At 33.6% G+C, this 20,044-nt stretch overlaps 1 protein-coding gene across 7 annotated transcripts in view; it reads left to right on the top strand.

Annotated features, from left to right (window-relative positions):
• Window positions 1–19,774, top strand: part of CCAR1 (cell division cycle and apoptosis regulator 1) — a 47,060-nt gene extending 27,286 nt beyond the window's left edge. For all 7 annotated transcript variants that reach the window (XM_043476772.1, XM_043476770.1, XM_043476771.1 and 4 more), the window contains 10 exons: window positions 1,388–1,573; window positions 8,562–8,753; window positions 10,496–10,735; window positions 11,079–11,190; window positions 15,780–15,859; window positions 16,456–16,602; window positions 17,325–17,445; window positions 17,686–17,871; window positions 18,648–18,853; window positions 19,425–19,774. In XM_043476772.1, the coding sequence (XP_043332707.1) occupies window positions 1,388–1,573; window positions 8,562–8,753; window positions 10,496–10,735; window positions 11,079–11,190; window positions 15,780–15,859; window positions 16,456–16,602; window positions 17,325–17,445; window positions 17,686–17,871; window positions 18,648–18,853; window positions 19,425–19,484 (1,530 nt within the window). In that variant the 3' untranslated portion in view covers window positions 19,485–19,774. The remainder of the gene's footprint in view (window positions 1–1,387; window positions 1,574–8,561; window positions 8,754–10,495; window positions 10,736–11,078; window positions 11,191–15,779; window positions 15,860–16,455; window positions 16,603–17,324; window positions 17,446–17,685; window positions 17,872–18,647; window positions 18,854–19,424) is intronic.
• Window positions 19,775–20,044: the final 270 nt, after the last annotated feature.

Here is a 20,044-nt window from a genome sequence, read left to right as displayed (position 1 = left end):
TTATCCAGTTTTTAAATGAATTTAAAAGTAAAATGTGGATTCATAATACATCTGAACTAGGAGGAACGTAATATAAGACTCTGTTTGAAAATCTTTGGCTGATTTTACTAGTTTTTCTTTGCTTCCCAGGGTCTTTGGACCTGTTACCTTTTGACGGTTTTGCATCTCCGGGTCTATACTGTGAATGTAGATCTAGAGAGTCACATACATAAATTCTACGTAGATCAGAAACTTGCTTGCTTTTGCAGCTTTCTGTTTATTAACACATAGAAGTTGACCTTTTGATTAACTTCTGTCCTCAGCAAAATCAGAGTTTTTCTTATGAAACTATAGTTTTTAAGCCAACATTGGTTTTTAGTAAGTAGAGAATATATATATCATAATTTTGACACTCTTGTATTACTCCTCAACATCAGTTTTCATCAACATCAGGTTTAATATAGAATCCTATAGATTCAGAAGATTAGATTAAGCCTGCAGCCCCAAGAAATTTTTGTCTAACTGATGGCTTCTCTATTGTTTCTTTGTTTAAAACTTGTATTTCTTTGACTATAAATATTATGCATGCTTATTTTAAAAATTAGTGTATACATAAAATATTGAAGAAAAAATGACTCAGGTCTGTCACTCAAACACAGCAACCTTTCTTAAAAATTAGATGTGTTATCTTCTGTTATTTCTTCTGGGTATAAAGTGTTTGCTTGGTTGATTCTAATCATGTTGTATAAAAAAGTTGCCATCTCATCCTTTTCAGTTAATATAGTGTTTCTCATCTAATTTATTTTTAAATGTTTTATACTGTTCCATTCAAATGGTTTACTGTTTTTTCCTTAGGTATTAATATTACTCTTTTATTGGATATTTTGATTCTTCACATTTTTGGATGGAGGAATTATGACAAAGAATGTATAAAAAGTTTTTTTTCTTGTGTATAAGTCATTTCCTTAGGGTAATTTCCCAGAGACTAGAATTTCTAGGTCAAAGAGCATTAACTTCTTTTAACGCATCTTAAAACATGTTGCAAGTTACTTAAAAAAAAAAATTCTGTCAGTTTGCATTTTTACAAATATTTTATGAGCTGTACAAGGGTACCTTTCACCAAAACTTTAAAAAAAATCATACATGGAGAAGGAAATGGCAACCCACTCCAGTATTCTTGCCTGGAAAAGTCCATGGACAGAGGAGCCTGGGGGGCTGCAGTCCATGGGGTCACATGACTGAGCATGTGTGCACGAGGGTGGAGGGAGACGGGCTGGTAGCAATAAAGTGGTAGAACTTTAAGAAAAATAAAGAAAAAATTAAAAAAATCATACAGAAGATAATTGCATGATTCCTTATTTCATGATCCTGTTTCCATTTTCTGTGTTTTTATGCTGTGTATATTTAGGTAAATGATCTCCGCAAAGAATTAGAAAGTCGAGCTCTTAGTTCCAAAGGCTTAAAATCCCAGTTAATAGCCCGACTGACAAAACAGCTTAAAGTAGAAGAGCAAAAAGAAGAGCAAAAGGAATTAGAGAAATCTGAGAAAGAAGAGGAAGAGGAGGATGATAGGAAATCTGAAGATGATAAAGAGGTATATACTAAATCATTTCTTTTTTTTTTTTAAATCATTTCAATACTATTAAATTTAATATTGGTTTATAGGGTTCTTCGAATATGTATGTGTATATACGTCTATTAAGATATAATTTACACCAGAAAGATAAAGACCAATACAGCATACTAACACATATATATGAAATTTAAAAAGATGGTAACGATAACCCTATATGCAGAACAGAAAAAGGGACACAGATGTACAGAACAGACTTTTAGACTCTGTGGGAGAAGGCGAGGGTGGGATGTTCTGAGAGAACAGCATTGAAACAAGTATAGCTTGTTGGATCATCAGTCCAGGTTGGATGCATGAGACAAGTGCTCAGGGCTGGTGCACTGGGAAGATCCAGAGGGATGGGATGGAGAGGGAGGCAGAAGGGGGGATCGGGATGGGGAACACATGTAAATCCGTGGCTGATTCATGTCAATGTATGGCAAAAACCACTACAATATTGTAAAGTAATTAGCCTCCAACTAATAAAAATAAATGAAAAAAAAAAAGATATAATTTACATAATACTAAAATTCATCCTTTTAGTGAACAGTTGTGCTGGTTTTGACACATACATGTGGCCATTTAACCACCACCACAGTCATCATATATATAAAAAAGGTCTGTCATCCCCTAAAAATAGCTTATAGTAATATCTCTTTGTAAGCATTTTCTTCTCCTACCTGGTCAGCCTCTGGAAGCCACTGATGTGTTTTCCTATAGTTTTGCCTTTTCAAGTATGTCATGGAATTATATAACCTTTTGAGTCTGACCTCTTTAATTTAACATAATGCATTAGAGATTCACCCATTTTTGTTGTGTGTTTCTGTAGTTCTTTTTAGTTGCTAAATAATATTCCACAGCATCAGTGTATCAGTGTTTATTCATTCTTCACTTGAGAGACATTTGAATGATTTCTATAAGTCAGGTGTTTTCAATCCTTCCTCTTAAAAAATGAATAATAATGTTTTAGATATTAAAAAATCAAAGAAAGTTTGCTTGACAGAGCTATTAAGTTCAGAGATTGAGTTCTAGTGAAGTGCTTGTCTGAGAATTTTGCTGCTTTAAAGCTGTGTACTTGATTGCATCTCAGTTCTTAAGACTCAAGAGTCTGTTTATTCACTCTTGTTTGTGCCTCTGTCTTATATGCCCAGAAGAATAACACCTGGGTGTTTTATGAATTTGAAACATGGGGATATCAGAAGTGTGTTACACCAACAGTAATTGGATAAACCAACATTATGTCTGTACTAATGGGATGTATTGTGAAAGTACACATCATTATTTATTAAGCCTTCCTACCAAAAATGTTTTACCTTAATCTAATTGTAAGATTTAGAATGTATGAAATTTTACAAAGCATCTTGTCTGAACTTTTCATAAATGTTCATGTGATGAAAGTAGAAAAATGGTTTAAAGAAGGCTAATAATGGCAACTGAAATCAGGGTGGGGAGGGGGTAGCCATTAACAGTAGTTTTGAGATAATAGGAGAAATTTGATTATGGATGTAATTGTATATTTGATAGTGAAATTATCTCAGAGTTGGCCAGCGGGAGGCATTTCAAGTTGACTTCTTTGTTCTTTGGAATAGCCCTGTGTCATCTTTTGAAGACTTTGCTTATTTTGCATTATGATATAAAGTGTTTTAGTCTCATTGATTACTGTCCCTGCCCTGTTTCTGAAGTCAGCCATTTCTCCAGGAAGCCTTGATACCTTTTAGTGAAGAATGGTATATTGTATTTACTGTGGTATGTACATGGAAAGTGAAGAGCTTACACTAGTAACTCCAGTTCTACTCCGCATCACAGACTTCATTCTGGTTTTCTCTTTCCATGTATCTTAACTCCTTTCCCCAATAATGAGAAACATATCTTCTATTATACTTACTGGATTTTCTTACTTCCTCAGTTACATATCACAGTCCCTCTCCAATCTGTATATCCTCCTTATTCCACTTTAGTCCTATTTCCTGTCCTACACTTTCTCTGTATGGATGCCCTCCTTGTTTCATTTGGATATCAGTGCCTGATAACTGGGCAGCTCTTCTACTCTGGGCCATTGTAGCTCTAAACTTTTCTCACCAACCTCAACCTGTGTAGACACCTACTTTGCTTGTAGGAATTGCTTTAGAATTGAATTCAGAACAGCAACAGAAGAAAGCAGATTTTCACTTTTTGATGTTAGTGTGCAGTGGTGCTCAAATCCTAAATCCATTGATTTATTGAGGTTAAAAATGGTGGTATTATAATTCTTATTTTGTTTTCACATATTCCTCTCATCTGCTGTTTTGGTTACGCAGTGGTACAGGTTTTCCTTTTGGTAAATTCATGTGGAAGACAGGATCAATACTTGATTGTTTTCTTTCTTTTGAAAATATAGACTGTTGGGATTTCTCTTGTGGTTCAAAGGTTTAAGATCCTGCCCTTCCACTGCACAGGGCACGGGTTCAATCCCTAGTTGGGGAACTTAAGGCAAAAAAAAAAGACTTCAGGAATTTGCATCATTCCTCTGCCATACTAATGTAGTAATATATATGGTGCTCCATCAAGCACTATTTGTTGTTGTTTATCCAATTTTCACAATAGTGAATTGGTTTCCTGCATCTTCAGATGGTTACCTGTTTGTTTCTAAACATTATGAATACATGGATTTGAACATTTTTAATGGATTTCAATTCCGTGTGATTCTTCTCCTTATTAAAGCTCAAATTATCAACTTTTTTTTTTTTTGCCAGTGCTTGTGAGTATATATACAGATACATAATACAAATATAATACTAGTAGTCCCACCACCAGTATTAACGTCTTGCTTACTCTAAGTATATTTTTGAATTTCCTATTCCTATACCTGCTTTCTCCCCATTTTTAAAATGTCCTATAAATACATTGTCCTAGCATGTAGCGTACATACTGTACTCTTTTAATGCTCACTTAATTTTGGTTTTACTACTATATACCTAATGCTTACAACTAATCCTTTTGTCATTGTACCTGTAGCTCATCTCTAGTAGATACCTCAGGGCTCATGGTAGCAAAAATACTTGTTTTTGCCTCTTGACTATTGTGAATAATAGTGCTATGAACAAACAAGTTGTGTCAAGTAATAATTTTATATTTGTTCTGTCCACTTTTGTTTTCTTTAAGGAATTCTGATGTCTTGTGTTTACCTTTTTTACTTCCTCAATGTTGGTCACTTTTTCATTTCTTTTGATATTTAATATTTCCATATTACCTCCCTTTCTCTTTAAGACATTATCTTTTTTGGTTTTTTAACTAATTTATTTTAATTGGAGGCTAATTACTTTATAATATTGTGGTGGTTTTTGCTATATATTGACATGAATCAGCCACGGGTGTACATGTGTCCCCCCATCTTGAGCCCCCCCTCACACCTCCCTCCCCACCCCATCTCTCTGGGTTGTCCCAGAGCACCGACTTTGAGTGCCCTGCTTCATGCGTCACACTTGCACTGGTCATCTATTTTACATGTGGTAATATATGTGTTTCAGTGCTATTCTCTCAAATCATCCCACCCTTGCTTTCTCTCAAACAGACCAAAAGTCTGTTTTTACATCTGTGTCTGTTTTGCTGTCTTGCATATAGGGTCATCATTACTGTCTTTCTAAATTCCGTATATATGTATTAATATACTGTATTGGTGTTTCTCTTTCTGACTTACTTCACTCTGTATAATATGCTCCAGTTTCATCCCCCTCATTAGAACTGACTCAAATGAGTTTTTTTTTTTTTATATAGCTGAGTAATATTCCTTTGTGTATGTGTACCACAACTTCTTATCCGTTCATTTGCTGATGGACATCTAGGTTGCTTCCATGTCCTAGCTATTGTAAACAGTGCTGCAATGAACATTGAGGTACACATATTTCTTTCAGTTCTGGTTTCCTCTGTATGTATGCCCTGCAGTGGGATTGCTAGATCATATGCCAGTTCTCTTTCCTGTTTTTTACTGAATCTCCATGCTGTTCTCCACAGTGGCTGTGCTAGTTTGGATTCCCACCAACAGTGTAAGAGGGTTGGTTCCCTTTTCTCTACACCCTCTCCAGCATTTATTGTTCATAGACTTTTTGGTGGTCGCCATTCTGACCAGCGTGAGATGGTACCTCATTGTGGTTTTGATGTGCACTTCTCTGCTAATGAGTGATATTGAGCATCTTTTCATGTATTTGTTAGCCATTTGTATGTCTTCTCTGGAGAAATGTCTGTTTAGATCTTCAGCCCACTTTTTGATTGGGTCATTTATTTTTCTGGTATTGAGCTGCATGAGCTGCTTGTATATTTTGGAGATTAATTCTTTGTCAGTTGCTTTGTTTGCTATTATCTTCTCCCATTTTGAAGGCTATATTTTCACCTTGTTTATCGTTTCCTTTGTTGTGCAAAAGCTTTTAAATTTAATTAGGTCCCATTTGTTTATTTTCATTTTTATTTCCATTATTCTGAGAGGTGGGTCATAGAGGATCTTCTGATTTATGTCAGAGAATGTTCTGCCTACCTTTTCCTCTAAGTGTTTTATAGTTTATTGTCTTACATTTAGATCTTTAATCCATTTTGAGTTTATTTTTGTGTATGGTGTTAGAAAGTGTTCTAGTTTAATTCTTTTACAGGTGGTTGGCCAGTTTTCCCAGCGCTACTTCTTAAAGAGATTGTCTTTTCTCATTTGTATATTCAAGGTTTTTTGTTTTTTTGTTTTTTTTTCCCCATACAAATTGTGAAATTATTTGCTGTAGTTCTGTGGAAAAATACCATTGGTAGCTTGATAGGGATTGCGTTGAATCTGAAGTTTGCTTTGGGTAGTATACTCATTTTCACTATATTGATTCTTCCAATCCCGGAACATGGTATATTTCTCCATCTGTTTGTGTCATTTTGATTTTCTTCATCAGTGTTTTATAGTTTTCTACATATAGGTCTTTTGTTTCTTTAGGTAAGTTTATTCCTAAGTATTTTGTTCTTTCCGTTGAAATGGGATAGTTTCCTTAATTTCTTTTTGTTTTGCCATTGTTAGTGTATCGGAATGCAAGGGATTTCTGTGTATTTTTTTTATATGAAACTTTTAGTATTTTATTCATTTTCATAGTTTTACAGTATTAGTAAAAATAATGGCCATTATAAATAAGTATAAAATGGAGGTTGATGAAAAAATAACCCCAAGTCGTCTTTAACTCCCACCCTCCCACCAAAAAACTAGCTAGTAAAAAAAAAAAAAAATAGCTAGTATATGGCAAATATCCTTTTCACACATTATCTTTAGGCATATATTCCCTTTGTAGTGGTTGATGGTTTAGTCACTAAGTCGTGTCTGACTCTTGTGATCCCACGGACTGTAGCCTGCCAGGCTCCTCTGTCCATGGGGTTTTCCAGGCAAGATTACTGGAGTGGGTTACCATTTCTCCAGGGATTTCTGTGTATTGATTTTATATCCTGCAACTTTACTATATTCATTGATTAGCTCTAGTAATTTTCTGGCAGTGTCTTTGGGGTTTTCTTTTCTTTTTTTTTTTTTGGTCTTTGGGGTTTTCTATGTAGAAGATGATGTCATCTTCTAACAGGGAGAGTTTTACTTCTTTTCCAATATAGATTCCTTTCATTTCTTCTCTGATTGCTGTGGCTAGGACTTACAAAACTATGTTGAATAGTACTGGTGAAAGTGGGCACCCTTGTCTTGTTCCTGATTTTAGAGGAAATAAAGCATTATCTGTTGAGTTCATTTGCTTTTTTATTCCTTTACTTTTTCTTAAATTGCTGGGACTAAGTTTTCTGATTGTTCCCTAAATTCTGTCACCTCGTTTTCTACTTTTTAAAATATTTACTCATGTTGTTCTTTCATATCTTGTAACATTTTCTTTATGTCTTTTAGCACACTTAAAAATAGTAAGTTAAGGTTTTTTTAATCTGTCTTTTGGCCATGTCTTCTGGTCCACTTTCATTGTCTGCCAGAGACGTGATTCTGCTCCTTATTCTCCCCCCCACTTTTTTTTTTCACCAATAATAACTTTGCATGGAATTTGACCAAAGTATCTTTCTGTTGCTAATTTTTATGTGAATGTAGTTTTTCTAAAGTTTGTTAGAAGGAGGTTGCTTCAGATTGCTTTTCTGACTTTATAGAGCTCTATGTTCTGTTATTTTCTTGTTCTGCCAAAAAATATGGTGGCTTGCTGAGATTTCTGTCTTTATTGCTGCCTGTCACTTTTTATCTGGACCTTCTCCTCCCACATCTCTGTTCTCTCTGTTATTCTTGCCCTGTTCACTATTAATTCTGCTCCCAGAAGTTTCTCCTCAGTTTGGCCTGTGCTGAAAGGATGCCCTGATAAATCAGCTTTGCAAGTTCATAGGTAGGCCTAGAATGCCTTAGCCATTTTAGATCTTAACACTGACCCCTTGTACTCAACTCACTTTTTCCTAGTTTCAGCTACTATTCTTAAATTTACCTACTGTGCTTTCCATTGCCTGTTTTAGGTTTACCTATTCTTAGATTCAGCAGGTAACCTCATTGCTTGCTTCTGCTTCCCCTGTATACAGATGTCAGTAACACATAGATGTTTTAGATCTTGTGACTTTTCCCCTCCTACTTGTATATTGGGGTTTGTGGAAATACCTTGTCATTTCATTTTGTTGTGAATATACATGGATTTTGGTTTCACTGTCTAGGTTATACTGTTTCTTTTTTAAATGTGGGAATTGCCACCATTTTCCCAGAATATCCTGATTTATATGATGGTAATAGAGGTTTGTGGGGTCTTTTCCCTCTTTAGAAGGCAGCAGCTTACCCTGGAAAATTAAAAAGAAAGAATTAGGCGCCATAAAAGCGGCTATCTTCTTTAGTAAATTTGAACTTCGCTCTCTTCTTAGCCCTTAAAGTTGGTATTATCATTGTTAGAAATTCACCCTTTTTCTTTTGGTATGATACATAATGTACGTGGAAGTTTAACCATTATTTAAAATTTCAAATATGTAGGAAGAAGAAAGAAAACGTCAAGAGGAACTGGAACGCCAGCGTCGGGAAAGAAGATATATTTTGCCTGATGAGCCGGCTATCGTTGTACATCCAAACTGGGCTGCAAAAAGTGGCAAGTTTGATTGTAGCATCATGTCTTTGAGTGTACTCTTGGACTACAGATTAGAGGATAATAAAGAACATTCATTTGAGGTAATGTTTTATGTTTGAATTGGGGTCCAGATAAGGCTCATATATTTTGATCGGTCAGTGTATCTCAGATCTCTTTTGAGTACCTCCTTCATTGTTTCTGTTTTTAAAATTTTCCTTATAGTGTATTTTTTTTATGGGAAAAACAACCAGGTGACGTTTCCTACAAACTTTTTTTGCTAATTGCATTCCTGTGGTATGGTTTAAATGTTTGGCTTCTCTGTTTCCCATAAATTGATACTTGGATCTAAAGTCTCAGTCCAGTTCAGGTTCAATCATTGTTTTTCTTTGACTACTTCACAAGTAGTGGTGTGTTTTTTGTTTTTTATCAGGATATCAGGAGTCATAATACAGTAATGTCTAACTGCCACTCTTGGGAATGTAGCAGCACTTTATTATTTACTGTAGAATTAAAATACCATTTAGTGGGATTGAAACTTTTACATCTGACTGATTTAGGTGTAAGATAAAATAATTGATGTTTATCTTTTCATTGTGAATCTGTTTCTCTGTATCATTACTCTGGAGCAGCTTTACAACATAATTTGTCATTTTTCAAAATAGTTGAAATGCACTTCTCTTTCTATGTTAGTGATTGGTTCATTCTTTAAACAAACCCGTGTAAAATATGAGTTTTGTAAATAGCCTATGCGAAGTTATAATTGTGTGCAATTATTGTATCTTATCAACATATTTCACATTGTTTCATTTGATAAATTGTAAAAATCAGTCTTAGCTACTTGACCCAGAAGGTCATTCATTGTCCACCAGATGGTAAGATAAAAATGATGTTTGCACACAAATATAGAGGGCTGCTGAGCTTATTAAACATGAAGTGCAAGCTTATTCATCTTGATGCAAAGTATGTTACAAATATTAAAGTGTTCACAGTTTTTGAAAATTCCAGTAACTCAGTGTCCTTAAACATCATATGCTATATGGTTTTATTTTTATTACCAGTTGCTATAAATTTAACTCTTAATAGTGCCTCTCATGCAGTAGTCATTTTAAAAATAAATTAATGAAAATAATAGCCTTCGATATCTCTACTTATAATGTATATACTGTATATCTAATGGATGCTGTAAGAGGATCTCAAATTAAGGCCATACAGTGGAAAACAGTGATTTGAGAAACAGACATCTGCTAGCAAAATGCTTTATTTTTTTCTTCTCCATCTAACATATCCCCCTAGTTAATTTCCTTTTAATCTATCATTAGAATGTAAGTCATTTTTGTATGTGAATTTAACATCACTTTTCAAATGTCACTTGATCAGAAAGGCCATCTCTGGCTGTACTCATTACTACCTATGCTTTTACCCTGCTTGTTTTTATTATAATTTGATACTGATTTTGTTATTCCATACTTTGTCCCCCTAGATTAGTTATTTTATGAGAGTTGGGATTTTTATCTGCTTTCTTCACTTCGGTATCCACATTGCTAAGAACAGTCCTGATACATGTAGGCATTTCATAAAAACTTGTAGAGTACATCTTATTGATACACATGCAGTTATTTTTTATACTATTTGGTCAAAAGTATACTAAACACAATATATCTTCAGAAGAGTTTTTGAGGATTTTGAGGCTTTTTGGCATCATCGACATCAATTATTATAATTTATTGTTAGTGCACATTAATTGTTGGATGTGACAAGTCATCGTATGATAAATTACTGAATTGCTGGATTTATTCAGTGTTTCTATCTTAAGTTGGCTGGGTTACTGTTTGTCTTTTTATAGGTTTCATTATTCGCAGAGCTTTTCAATGAAATGCTTCAAAGAGATTTTGGCGTCAGAATATACAAATCATTATTGTCTCTTCCTGAGAAAGAGGATAAAAAAGAAAAGGAAAAGAAAAGCAAAAAAGATGAGAGAAAAGATAAAAAGGAAGAAAGAGATGATGAAACTGATGAGCCAAAACCCAAACGGAGAAAATCAGGCGATGATAAAGATAAAAAAGAAGATAGGGATGAAAGGAAGGTCTGTAATTATTTCTATGACCAGCAACTTAAGTTACTTTTCTAATTAGTCTTCTGTAGTGTAACATAGAACAATAAATTTCAACGGAATAGTGAAATATAAAAGTCAAACTAAAAAGTTTTAGTGTATTATTAGAAATTTGTCTTTTAAATTAAGCTTATATAAGCATGTATAACTAGTTTTGTTAGTTTATTTTTAAGTTTGAGGTATATAGCATGATGGCTTATTTATGTATGTATTAATGATAAAGGTATATATTTATAATGGGATACTATTTCAAGTAAATTTGGTGAATTTAATTTTTTTCAAATCTTGCTTAATTTTAAGACATTTTAAATTACAGAAAGAAGATAAAAGAAAAGATGATTCTAAAGATGATGATGAAACTGAAGAAGATAATAATCAAGATGAATATGATCCAATGGAAGCAGAAGAAGCTGAGGATGAAGAAGATGGTAGGATTCATTTATTCCCCTTAGGATGAAAACTACAATTTCTGTTTGGTGACTTCATGTCACTGAAATGTATAATTACAGTAATTTTTATAATAGGAAAGGTAAAATATTCTCTGGTGAAAGTATGTTATATTAAGTACTGTTGATATATTAAGTACTGTTTTACTAATTTTTAGGTGAGAGCATTGTTTTAAGAAATATATAGTTTTAACTGTCATATGGTCCACATATAATTAATGCTTATTCAACTTGAGTAAAATTTTCCCTAAAAACAGTTGTTAAAGTGTGTCATGAAAAGGTTATAAACTTCCTTAGAAAACTAACTGTAGTATTTTTTTAAATTATGAAGGCTATCATCTAAGCAAAAGAGTATATCTAACATTCAGATTGAGATTAAAGACTAATAATAAACACTTTCTTATCTATTACCCAAGTTTTAAATTATTATTTAAAACTTTTACCAGTAGTAATGATACTCAAAATGCTTTATTGTAGATGTCTTGACTAATCATATATGCCAGCTCTATAGTACATATGGAGTACCACTGAATATTGGTTTCCATGTAGATTTGGGACTTTTAAAAAAAAAATTTTTTTTTTTTCTCAGATGAGAAAATCATAAGTTTTCTTTGTAATACCTATCGTTGAGAATTATTACTACTTAAGGTATTTTTGGTTTGCCTCTCCATTTTTTTCTTTTTATCCTAGCATTTTAATTTTCTTCTAATTGATGAAAATATTCAAACATACAAGAAGCTGAAAGAATGGAACACGAAAGAAGTTGAACACTTTATACCCAACAGTTGATTCATTAGTTAATATTTTATCTTATTTATGTTATCTTTGTGTTTGTATGTGTTCCTGATCCATTTGAAGGTAGAAACTCTTCACGTTGTCTAAGAAAAGACATTCAGCTCAGTAGCAGTGATATAATATAACATATATCACTGTTTCTTTTATCTTCATTACCTGTTTTGCTCAATGAAGTTTAACCCTTTTTACAATCCCATTTTTTTCTCCCCCATTCTCCCAGTATTGTTTTAATCACTGCTTTACTTAAATCACTGAACGTTGTTCTCCTTTTCTTTTACGTCAGAATGTCCTGGCTCTCATCTTTTAGTTGTTTTCTTTATTCCTTTTCTACTGTGTAACTCCCGTAGTGGTGTTCTTGTCCATTCTTCTGACTTTAAATACTATCTACCTGTATTGACAGTTCTCAAATTTGTATCTCAAATCAGGCTTCTCTTATTCTTCCATATCAACTGCCTGTATGTCATCTCCACTTACCTGACATTTCAAAATAAACATGTTTAATACTGAACTTCTGCTTTTCCTCTTCACCATAAAGAAAACATACAAATCCTCTGACCTTTGACTCTTGATGGCTATCTCATCCTTACAGATGCTTAAGCTAAAATCTAGGAGTCATCCTTGTTTGTTTTTGTCATATTCCATTTCCATTCTATCAGGAGGTCATATTGCCTCTGTCTTCAAAATATACCCAGAATCAGACCATTTGTCACCAACTTTATAGGCTTTACCATCTGAATTAGTGGTAAAGAATCCCATCTGCAGTGCAGGAGGCCTGGGTTTGATCCCTGAATTGGGACGATCCCCTGGAGAAAGGAATGGCTACCCAGTCCAGTATTCTTGCCTGGAGAATTCCATGGACAGAGGAGCCTAGCGGGCTACAGTCTGTGCCGACTGAGCGACTAACATTGTCACTTTCACTTGTGTTTCTTTCACTGGTGTAGCCCTAAGGAAGCCCATACCTGCTTTCCCTCCCTATACCCTTCCTCTACAGTCTCTTTTCAGTACAGTTGCTAGAATAACCTTTGTGTAAAACAATAGGGAGTTATTTAAATGCATTTTGACATAGACATGCAGTTAAATTCTGTGTAGTCATTGAAAAAGTAGGTAGGGGATAGTGATGTGGAAAAGATTACAAAATAGTTTTTATACACAGCATGTTCTAAGATTTGAGCAGTGATTACTTGGAATTTTAAAAAGTGTTTTAAAATTAGGTTTCTAGAGTGATGGTTTTGAAACTGATACCTTTCAAGTTAAACACTCAAAATGCGTCATGTCTGTAAAATGTAAATAAATTAAAGAGAATACTTAACCATTTCATAATTGAGGAAACTGCAGCTCTTAGCTGTAAATTAATTTATCCATGGTAATAAAACAGGCAATTGAACCACTCTGTACTTTATATGAAATAATTAGGTTCAAAACACACAGTCTTTCTCTTTTTCTAATACTGCTTATTGCTGTTGTAATATATATCACAAACTCATGCATTTTAAATGTATGTAATTTAGTTTAATAATTTAACAATATAATAATTCCTAGTAACTTTATAGAATTGTGAAACCATCACCACAATCCAGTAGTTTTAAACATTTGTCTGTTTCCCTTTATTTATTTTTTAAGATTTATTCATTTATTTCTTATTTATTTTTGGCTATGGTGGGTTTTTATTGCTATGCACGGGCTTTGTCTCGTGGTGAGCAGGGTGCGGTCTTACCGCATGGCCTCTCTCGTTGTGGAGCACGGGGTCTTTGCACACAGGCTTTGGTAGTTGCAGTGTGTCGGGTTAGTAGTTGTGGCTCACAGGCCTAGTTGCTCCACAGAACATGGGATCTTTCCTGGACCAGGGATTGAACCGGTGTTCCTGTATTGCAAGGCGAGTTCTTAACCGCTAGACCACCAGAGAAGCCCAGTGTTTTCTTTTTTTTTAATACAATTTGAGATGTAATTCATGTATCAGTCGTTTCACCCACTTACAAACATGCAACTCACTGGTTTTTGATATATCCACAATTTTAGACAATATTTTGTATAAATAGAATCATGCAGTATGTGATTTTTTTTGGTGACTGGCTTCTTTTCACTTAGCATAATGTTATCAAAGTTCATGTGTGTTTTAGTGTGTATATTCTATGTAATACAAAGTTTTCTCTACTTTGTTACTGTTTGCATGCAACTGCTCACTTAAGACAGTCCTTCTCAGAGTGTTCCAAAATATTAACTGGTATTAAGGTTAGTAAAATTTTCTAGGGTCAAATAAATTTGGGAAACTTGGGCTAAAAGCAAAGGTTTATATGTTTTACTACAGAATTTCTTAGCTGCTTATTTATATTGTGTATGTTCAAGAAGGGAATATAGTGTGAATTATTTATGAATATATGTTCTGTAATATCTCAAAGACTAATCAACTCCTTGTGTTTACTGTCTCTTGTATTGTACCAACAAACCCTTTGTTACTCTGGGCTTTCTGATGGAGATCCATTTGAAAGATCCAGAAACCTCTAGAACTAAAATTTCTCTTTTAAAATTGTTGATCATTAAATGTCTGCAAAAAAAACCCTTTAATTTTGAAGGCTAAATCTAAGATGAAAGAGTTGGCTGGGTTGGTTTCTTTGGAGGGCTGTGAGGAAAGGTTCTATTCCAGGTAAATCTGATCAGCTTGTAGATGGCTATCTTTTCCCCATATTCTCGTATTGTCTTCTGTCTGCATGTGTCTGCATACAAATTTCTCCTTTCTGTAAGGACACCAGTCATTGAATTAGAGCCCTCTCTGATAATCTCATTTTAACTTGATTATCTCTGCATAGACCATTTTTCCAAATAAGGCAACATTCTGAAGTATTAGGGGCTTAGGACTTCAACTTACGTATTTTAGGAGGTAAGAACTGAATCCATAAGGAAGTTTATTCTTTAATTATTAGCTGAATATCAAGCTGGTAGTGGTATTTACCTGAGGGTGGTGGCCAAGGTCTTCAAAAACTGGATAGCCTATGATAGGTAAGAGAAAGGAGTTTACTTTTTTGTCAGTTTTCTGTTTATTTATTTATTAAGAATAATTTATCCAATTTCCTGGGCTTCTGTGGTAGCTCAGATGGTAAAGAATCTGCCTGCCATGTGGAGACCAGGTTTGATCCCTGGGTGAGGAAGATCCCCTGAAGAAGGAAGGGAATTGCAACCCTCTCCAGTGTTTTTGCCTGGAGAATTCCATGGACAGAGGAGCCTGGTGGGCTACATCCATGGGGTCACAAAGAGTTGGGCACAACTGAGCTTTAACTTTCATCTGATTTCCTATCTTTTATCATGCAAATCTGGATATTAACATTGTTAGGTCTTCTTAGTTATGAAAAAACGTTTCAATTCTCACATACACTTTTATTTTGCAATAATGCATCTGCAGTTAGAGTTGCTATATTGACTGTTTCTCCTTCAAGAAAATATACTTGCTCTGTTTTAAAAAATTTTTAAGTTTCAATCTTTTTGTATTAAATCCATTCATTTTTGGAAACGAATTCCCCCAGATACTTATTGAATTAAGTCCTTGTATTCAAATCATTAAAGTCCACTTTCTTCTTCCCTCTGGTCTCCTTATAAGTTTCTTCCTGTTCAAGGCTGTTTTATAATTGTTTCTTATAAAATCCAAACTATTTTTATTTATATATTTCTTCGCTGTTGTATCTTATGAAAAGTGATCAGTAATAGAAAAGTATTTTCAATCTGTGTGATAGTTGGAAATTTATCTATTAAATGAGTCTTTTGCTCCTGTTGTATTTACTGTGTAGATCGAGATGAGGAAGAAAACAAACGAGATGACAAAAGAGATATTAATAGGTACTGCAAGGAGAGGCCCTCTAAAGATAAGGTGTGTATTAAATACTGAAGTCTGTTTGACATACATCATTAGTTTCTTATGTACAGCACAATAATTTCCATTTCTTCCATAAAACATACTTATTGTTAAACGTAACACTGTGATGAACTTTATTGATCCTTGTATATCTATATAGTACCACTCAACAGAATTCAGTCAGTTGTATTTTTATATTAGTGGTTATGTCAGATAATCAGTGGGCTTCCTAGGTGGCTCAGTGGTAAAGAATCTGCCTGCCAATGCAGGAGATGTGGGTTTGATCCCTGGGTTGGGAAGATTCCCTGGAGAAGGAAATGGCAGCTCATTCCAGTATTCTTGCCTGGGAAATCCCATGGACAGAGGAGAATGGTGGGTTATAGTCCTTGGGATTGCAGAAAAGTCAGACACAACTTAGCGAGTAAATGGCAACAACACAACAGATAATCAGTGTGTTTTATTTATTTCTTCATACATGTAACTAGATCAACTCAATTTAGCTAAGATGAGACAAACGTCTTTTCATATTTTTGGTATATTACGGACACAGTCTAATTTTGTCACTTTTCAGGGGTTAAAATTATGTACTATATCTTCTGCATTTTCTTTAGGAAAAAGAGAAGACTCAGATGATCACAATTAACAGAGATCTATTAATGGCATTTGTTTACTTTGATCAAAGCCATTGTGGTTACCTTCTTGAAAAGGATTTGGAAGAAATATTTTATACTCTTGGACTACACCTTTCTCGGGCTCAAGTAATCTATCTTACAAATATTTGAAATGAAAAGCATTTTTAAATAACTCTTTTTATATCTTTGACTTTTTGAATATTAAAAGCAAATACAGGCTCATAGTAATACAGTTAAACAATATTGAAGTAAAGTGTAAGAAGTTAAAAGTCTCCTCTATCTAATTCTACTCCTTTGGCCTAGTATGTAAACTTCTAGATCTTTTTGTAAGCAACTCATATGTGTTTATATATGATAGTTCCAGTTTTATAAACAATACATGAAATCATTCTGGCGATATCTGAGACTTTTTTTCATTTAATAATGTATCATCAGCATTCTGCCATGAAAACAGAGACCCATTTTGTTCTTTTTATTACTGCATAGTATTCCATGGTATAGGTGTGCCTTTATTGCCTTAACTAGGCCCCAGTTGCTGAATGGTTCTCATTTTTTAGAACCACAAACTATGCTGTAATACGTGTGTTTGTACATAAACTTTAATGTGTGTGTTAGCATTTCTTTCAGTGTTGCTTTTTTTTTTTCTTAGAAATTTTTTTCAAATGATAATTTGAAATTTAGGTTTCTAGAGAAGACATTTAAAAACGTAAGTGCTCTAATTGAATGGTAGTGGATACCTGACAGATGCTATTGATGTTCATCATATGTGAAAATTAGAACACAGATGTTAAGGAGAATCAAAATCTTAACTTTGATCTTTTTAATTTGTTTACTTTATTACATAACAGGTAAAGAAGCTTCTTAATAAAGTAGTACTCCGTGAATCTTGCTTTTACCGGAAATTAACAGACACCTCAAAAGATGAAGAAAACCATGAAGAATCTGAAGCATTGCAGGAAGATATGCTAGGTTTGAGTATATTATTTTAAGGTCATGCCATTTTATAACTGCATTATTAATTTAAAAAGAAAATAACATAATAAACTATGGTATCTTTTTTTTTTTTAAAGTATGGTATCTTTTAGGGATTTCTTGGAGGTCCGGTGGTTGGCACTTCATGCTTCCACTGCAGGGGTTATGGTTTCAATCCTTGGTCAGAGAACTGTGACCCCCACATGCTGTAAAATAAAAGTATCTTTTATATTACAGGAAACAGATTGTTACTTCCAACACCAATAGTGAAACAGGAGTCAAAGGACGTAGAAGAAAATGTTGGCCTTATTGTGTACAATGGTGCAATGGTTGATGTAGGAAGCCTCTTGCAAAAATTGGAAAAGAGTGAAAAAGTACGAGCTGAAGTGGAACAGAAGCTGCAGTTACTAGAAGAAAAGACAGGTAAGGAAAAGCATTGGTATCTTGGTACTTTTAACATTCTACTGGTGTATATATGTGTGCACACATATATACATACCTATACACATGCATATCCATACTTTATAGTGTAGATACATAATGTAACTTTACATTTTACTATTTCTGTTAAAGGTTGTAAAATTGCTTAGCTTAATGAGAATTAATCTTAAGATCTTCATGTGTATTCTCAAGTTTGATTGTTCTGTTGTATCCTTTAATTCCTCCCGTAGTTCTGCTTTGTTTTCACCAGTTCCTGCTACTTTCTCTAGTCTGTGCAATCATCTAAAAAATGGAACTTGGTTTTAGAAGTAATACTTAGGTAAAGCTTAAATTAACTGAGTGTTGTGAGTGAAAGTGAGAGTCGCTCAGTCCTGTCTCACTCTTTGTGATCCCATGGATTATACAGTCCATGGAATTCTCCAGGCAAGAGTACTGGAGTGGCAGCCATTCCTTTCACCAGGGGATCTTCCCAACCCAGGGATCAAACCCAGGTCTCCTACATTGCAGCTGGACTCCTTACAAAGAAGTGTTACATTGTGCTTTTTAACTATTGAAATTGACACTGTGGCCAGTTTAAGGAATATATACACTTTTTAAGTCTAATAATAAGTCTATATACACTTATTAAGTCTAATAATACACTTATTATTATTTAAGTCTCCTAACTTAAATATTTTTAACCTCAAGGTTAAATTGGAAATATTAGGTGGTAAATGGTGAATTTTGAATTTGATTTCTTTTTTTTTTCCTTTTGACAGATAAAGATGAAAAAACCATATTAAATTTGGAGATTTCTAACAAAAACCTCTCTGGTGAACTTAGAGAAGTTAAAAAGGACCTTAGTCAGTTACAAGAAAACTTAAAGATTTCAGAAAACATGAATTTGCAGTTTGAAAACCAACTGAATAAGACAATCAGAAACTTATCCACAGTAATGGATGAAATCCACACTGTTCTTAAGAAGGTTAGCTATTTTTTACCTGCAACATTTTCATAGTTTATTCTTTTTCAGAAAAGCCTATCTCTGGAAAATTTACTATTATTAAGCTCTTAGTGGCTTTTCTAACAGAAACTAGTGGTAGCATTCTGTCCTTTTCTCCAAAGATAGTATTTTTCTAGAGCTTACTTCAGATGTCAACATGATTTATGTTCGCAGACTTCTTTATAAACAAGATTTACTCATCTAGTAACTTAGTGCCATTGTAAACTAACTTCAGTAATTGAGAGATCTTCTTTGGCCTGGGTCTCACTCAGAGAACAAGGAAAAAAAAATCTCCACCTCAAGGACTATATTATTGTTAGTAATGTATTCTTAAGAACCTCTGATTTCTTAGGACTTATATGGCTTTCTCAAATACTAAAAGTCATTCTGCACAGAACTGAGAGATTTCTTTCAAAGAGTTCCCCAAGGGTTCACTTTTCCATAGATGGTGAAATGGGCTATCTGGAGTATCTCTGTTTATTGATGGTATTATTTTTAAAGTTACATCTAAGGGAATCTAATAAAATATACTTTTTCTTTGTGTATTTTATAGGATAATGGGAAGAATGAAGATAAAGATCAGAAATCTAAGGAGAATGGTGCAAGTGTATGATAAAATATGTGTAGTGACAAAGAATGGTGATAAATAATGTAATATATAAAATCATGATAAAAGAATGAAAGTGGTGCACGTTTGATCCTAGTAGTATAAATATCTGTTAGTTCAAATGATGTATAAAGTTTTATGAATGTGAGTCTTTGCTTTTGAAAATTGCTTGTAATTCCTGGCATCCACATTATTAAACACTCCTTGAGTGAGATAATTTTGCATTGCAAAATGTTTTAGGATGAACTTTGTTATAGTTTTAACCCCAATAAAGTTCATCAGTTTAATTGACAATAGTATTTAATTACAGATGTCATTTATTAAAAACTTGGAAAGTTGTGATTTTATTTATAGCATTGTCATTACTAGTTTTTAAGAAAGATACTAGCCTTTTAAAACCTCAATATAAATCATAAAATAGCATGCTGCTTAAATTGTGCAAGTTTTTTGGAACACACTTTTTTTTCTACTTGTTCTAAAATCCTAACTAGTCTCTAAAAACATTTACTAAAAATTTAATTCATCCAAAAGACAGTACATCAAAAACTAAGAAAATAATAGGTAAT

This window comes from Cervus canadensis, chromosome 8, assembly GCF_019320065.1.
Source record: "Cervus canadensis isolate Bull #8, Minnesota chromosome 8, ASM1932006v1, whole genome shotgun sequence".
NCBI lineage: Eukaryota > Metazoa > Chordata > Mammalia > Artiodactyla > Cervidae > Cervus > Cervus canadensis.
Note: the sequence above shows the minus strand (reverse complement) of the source record. Positions and strands in the feature narration are given on the sequence as shown.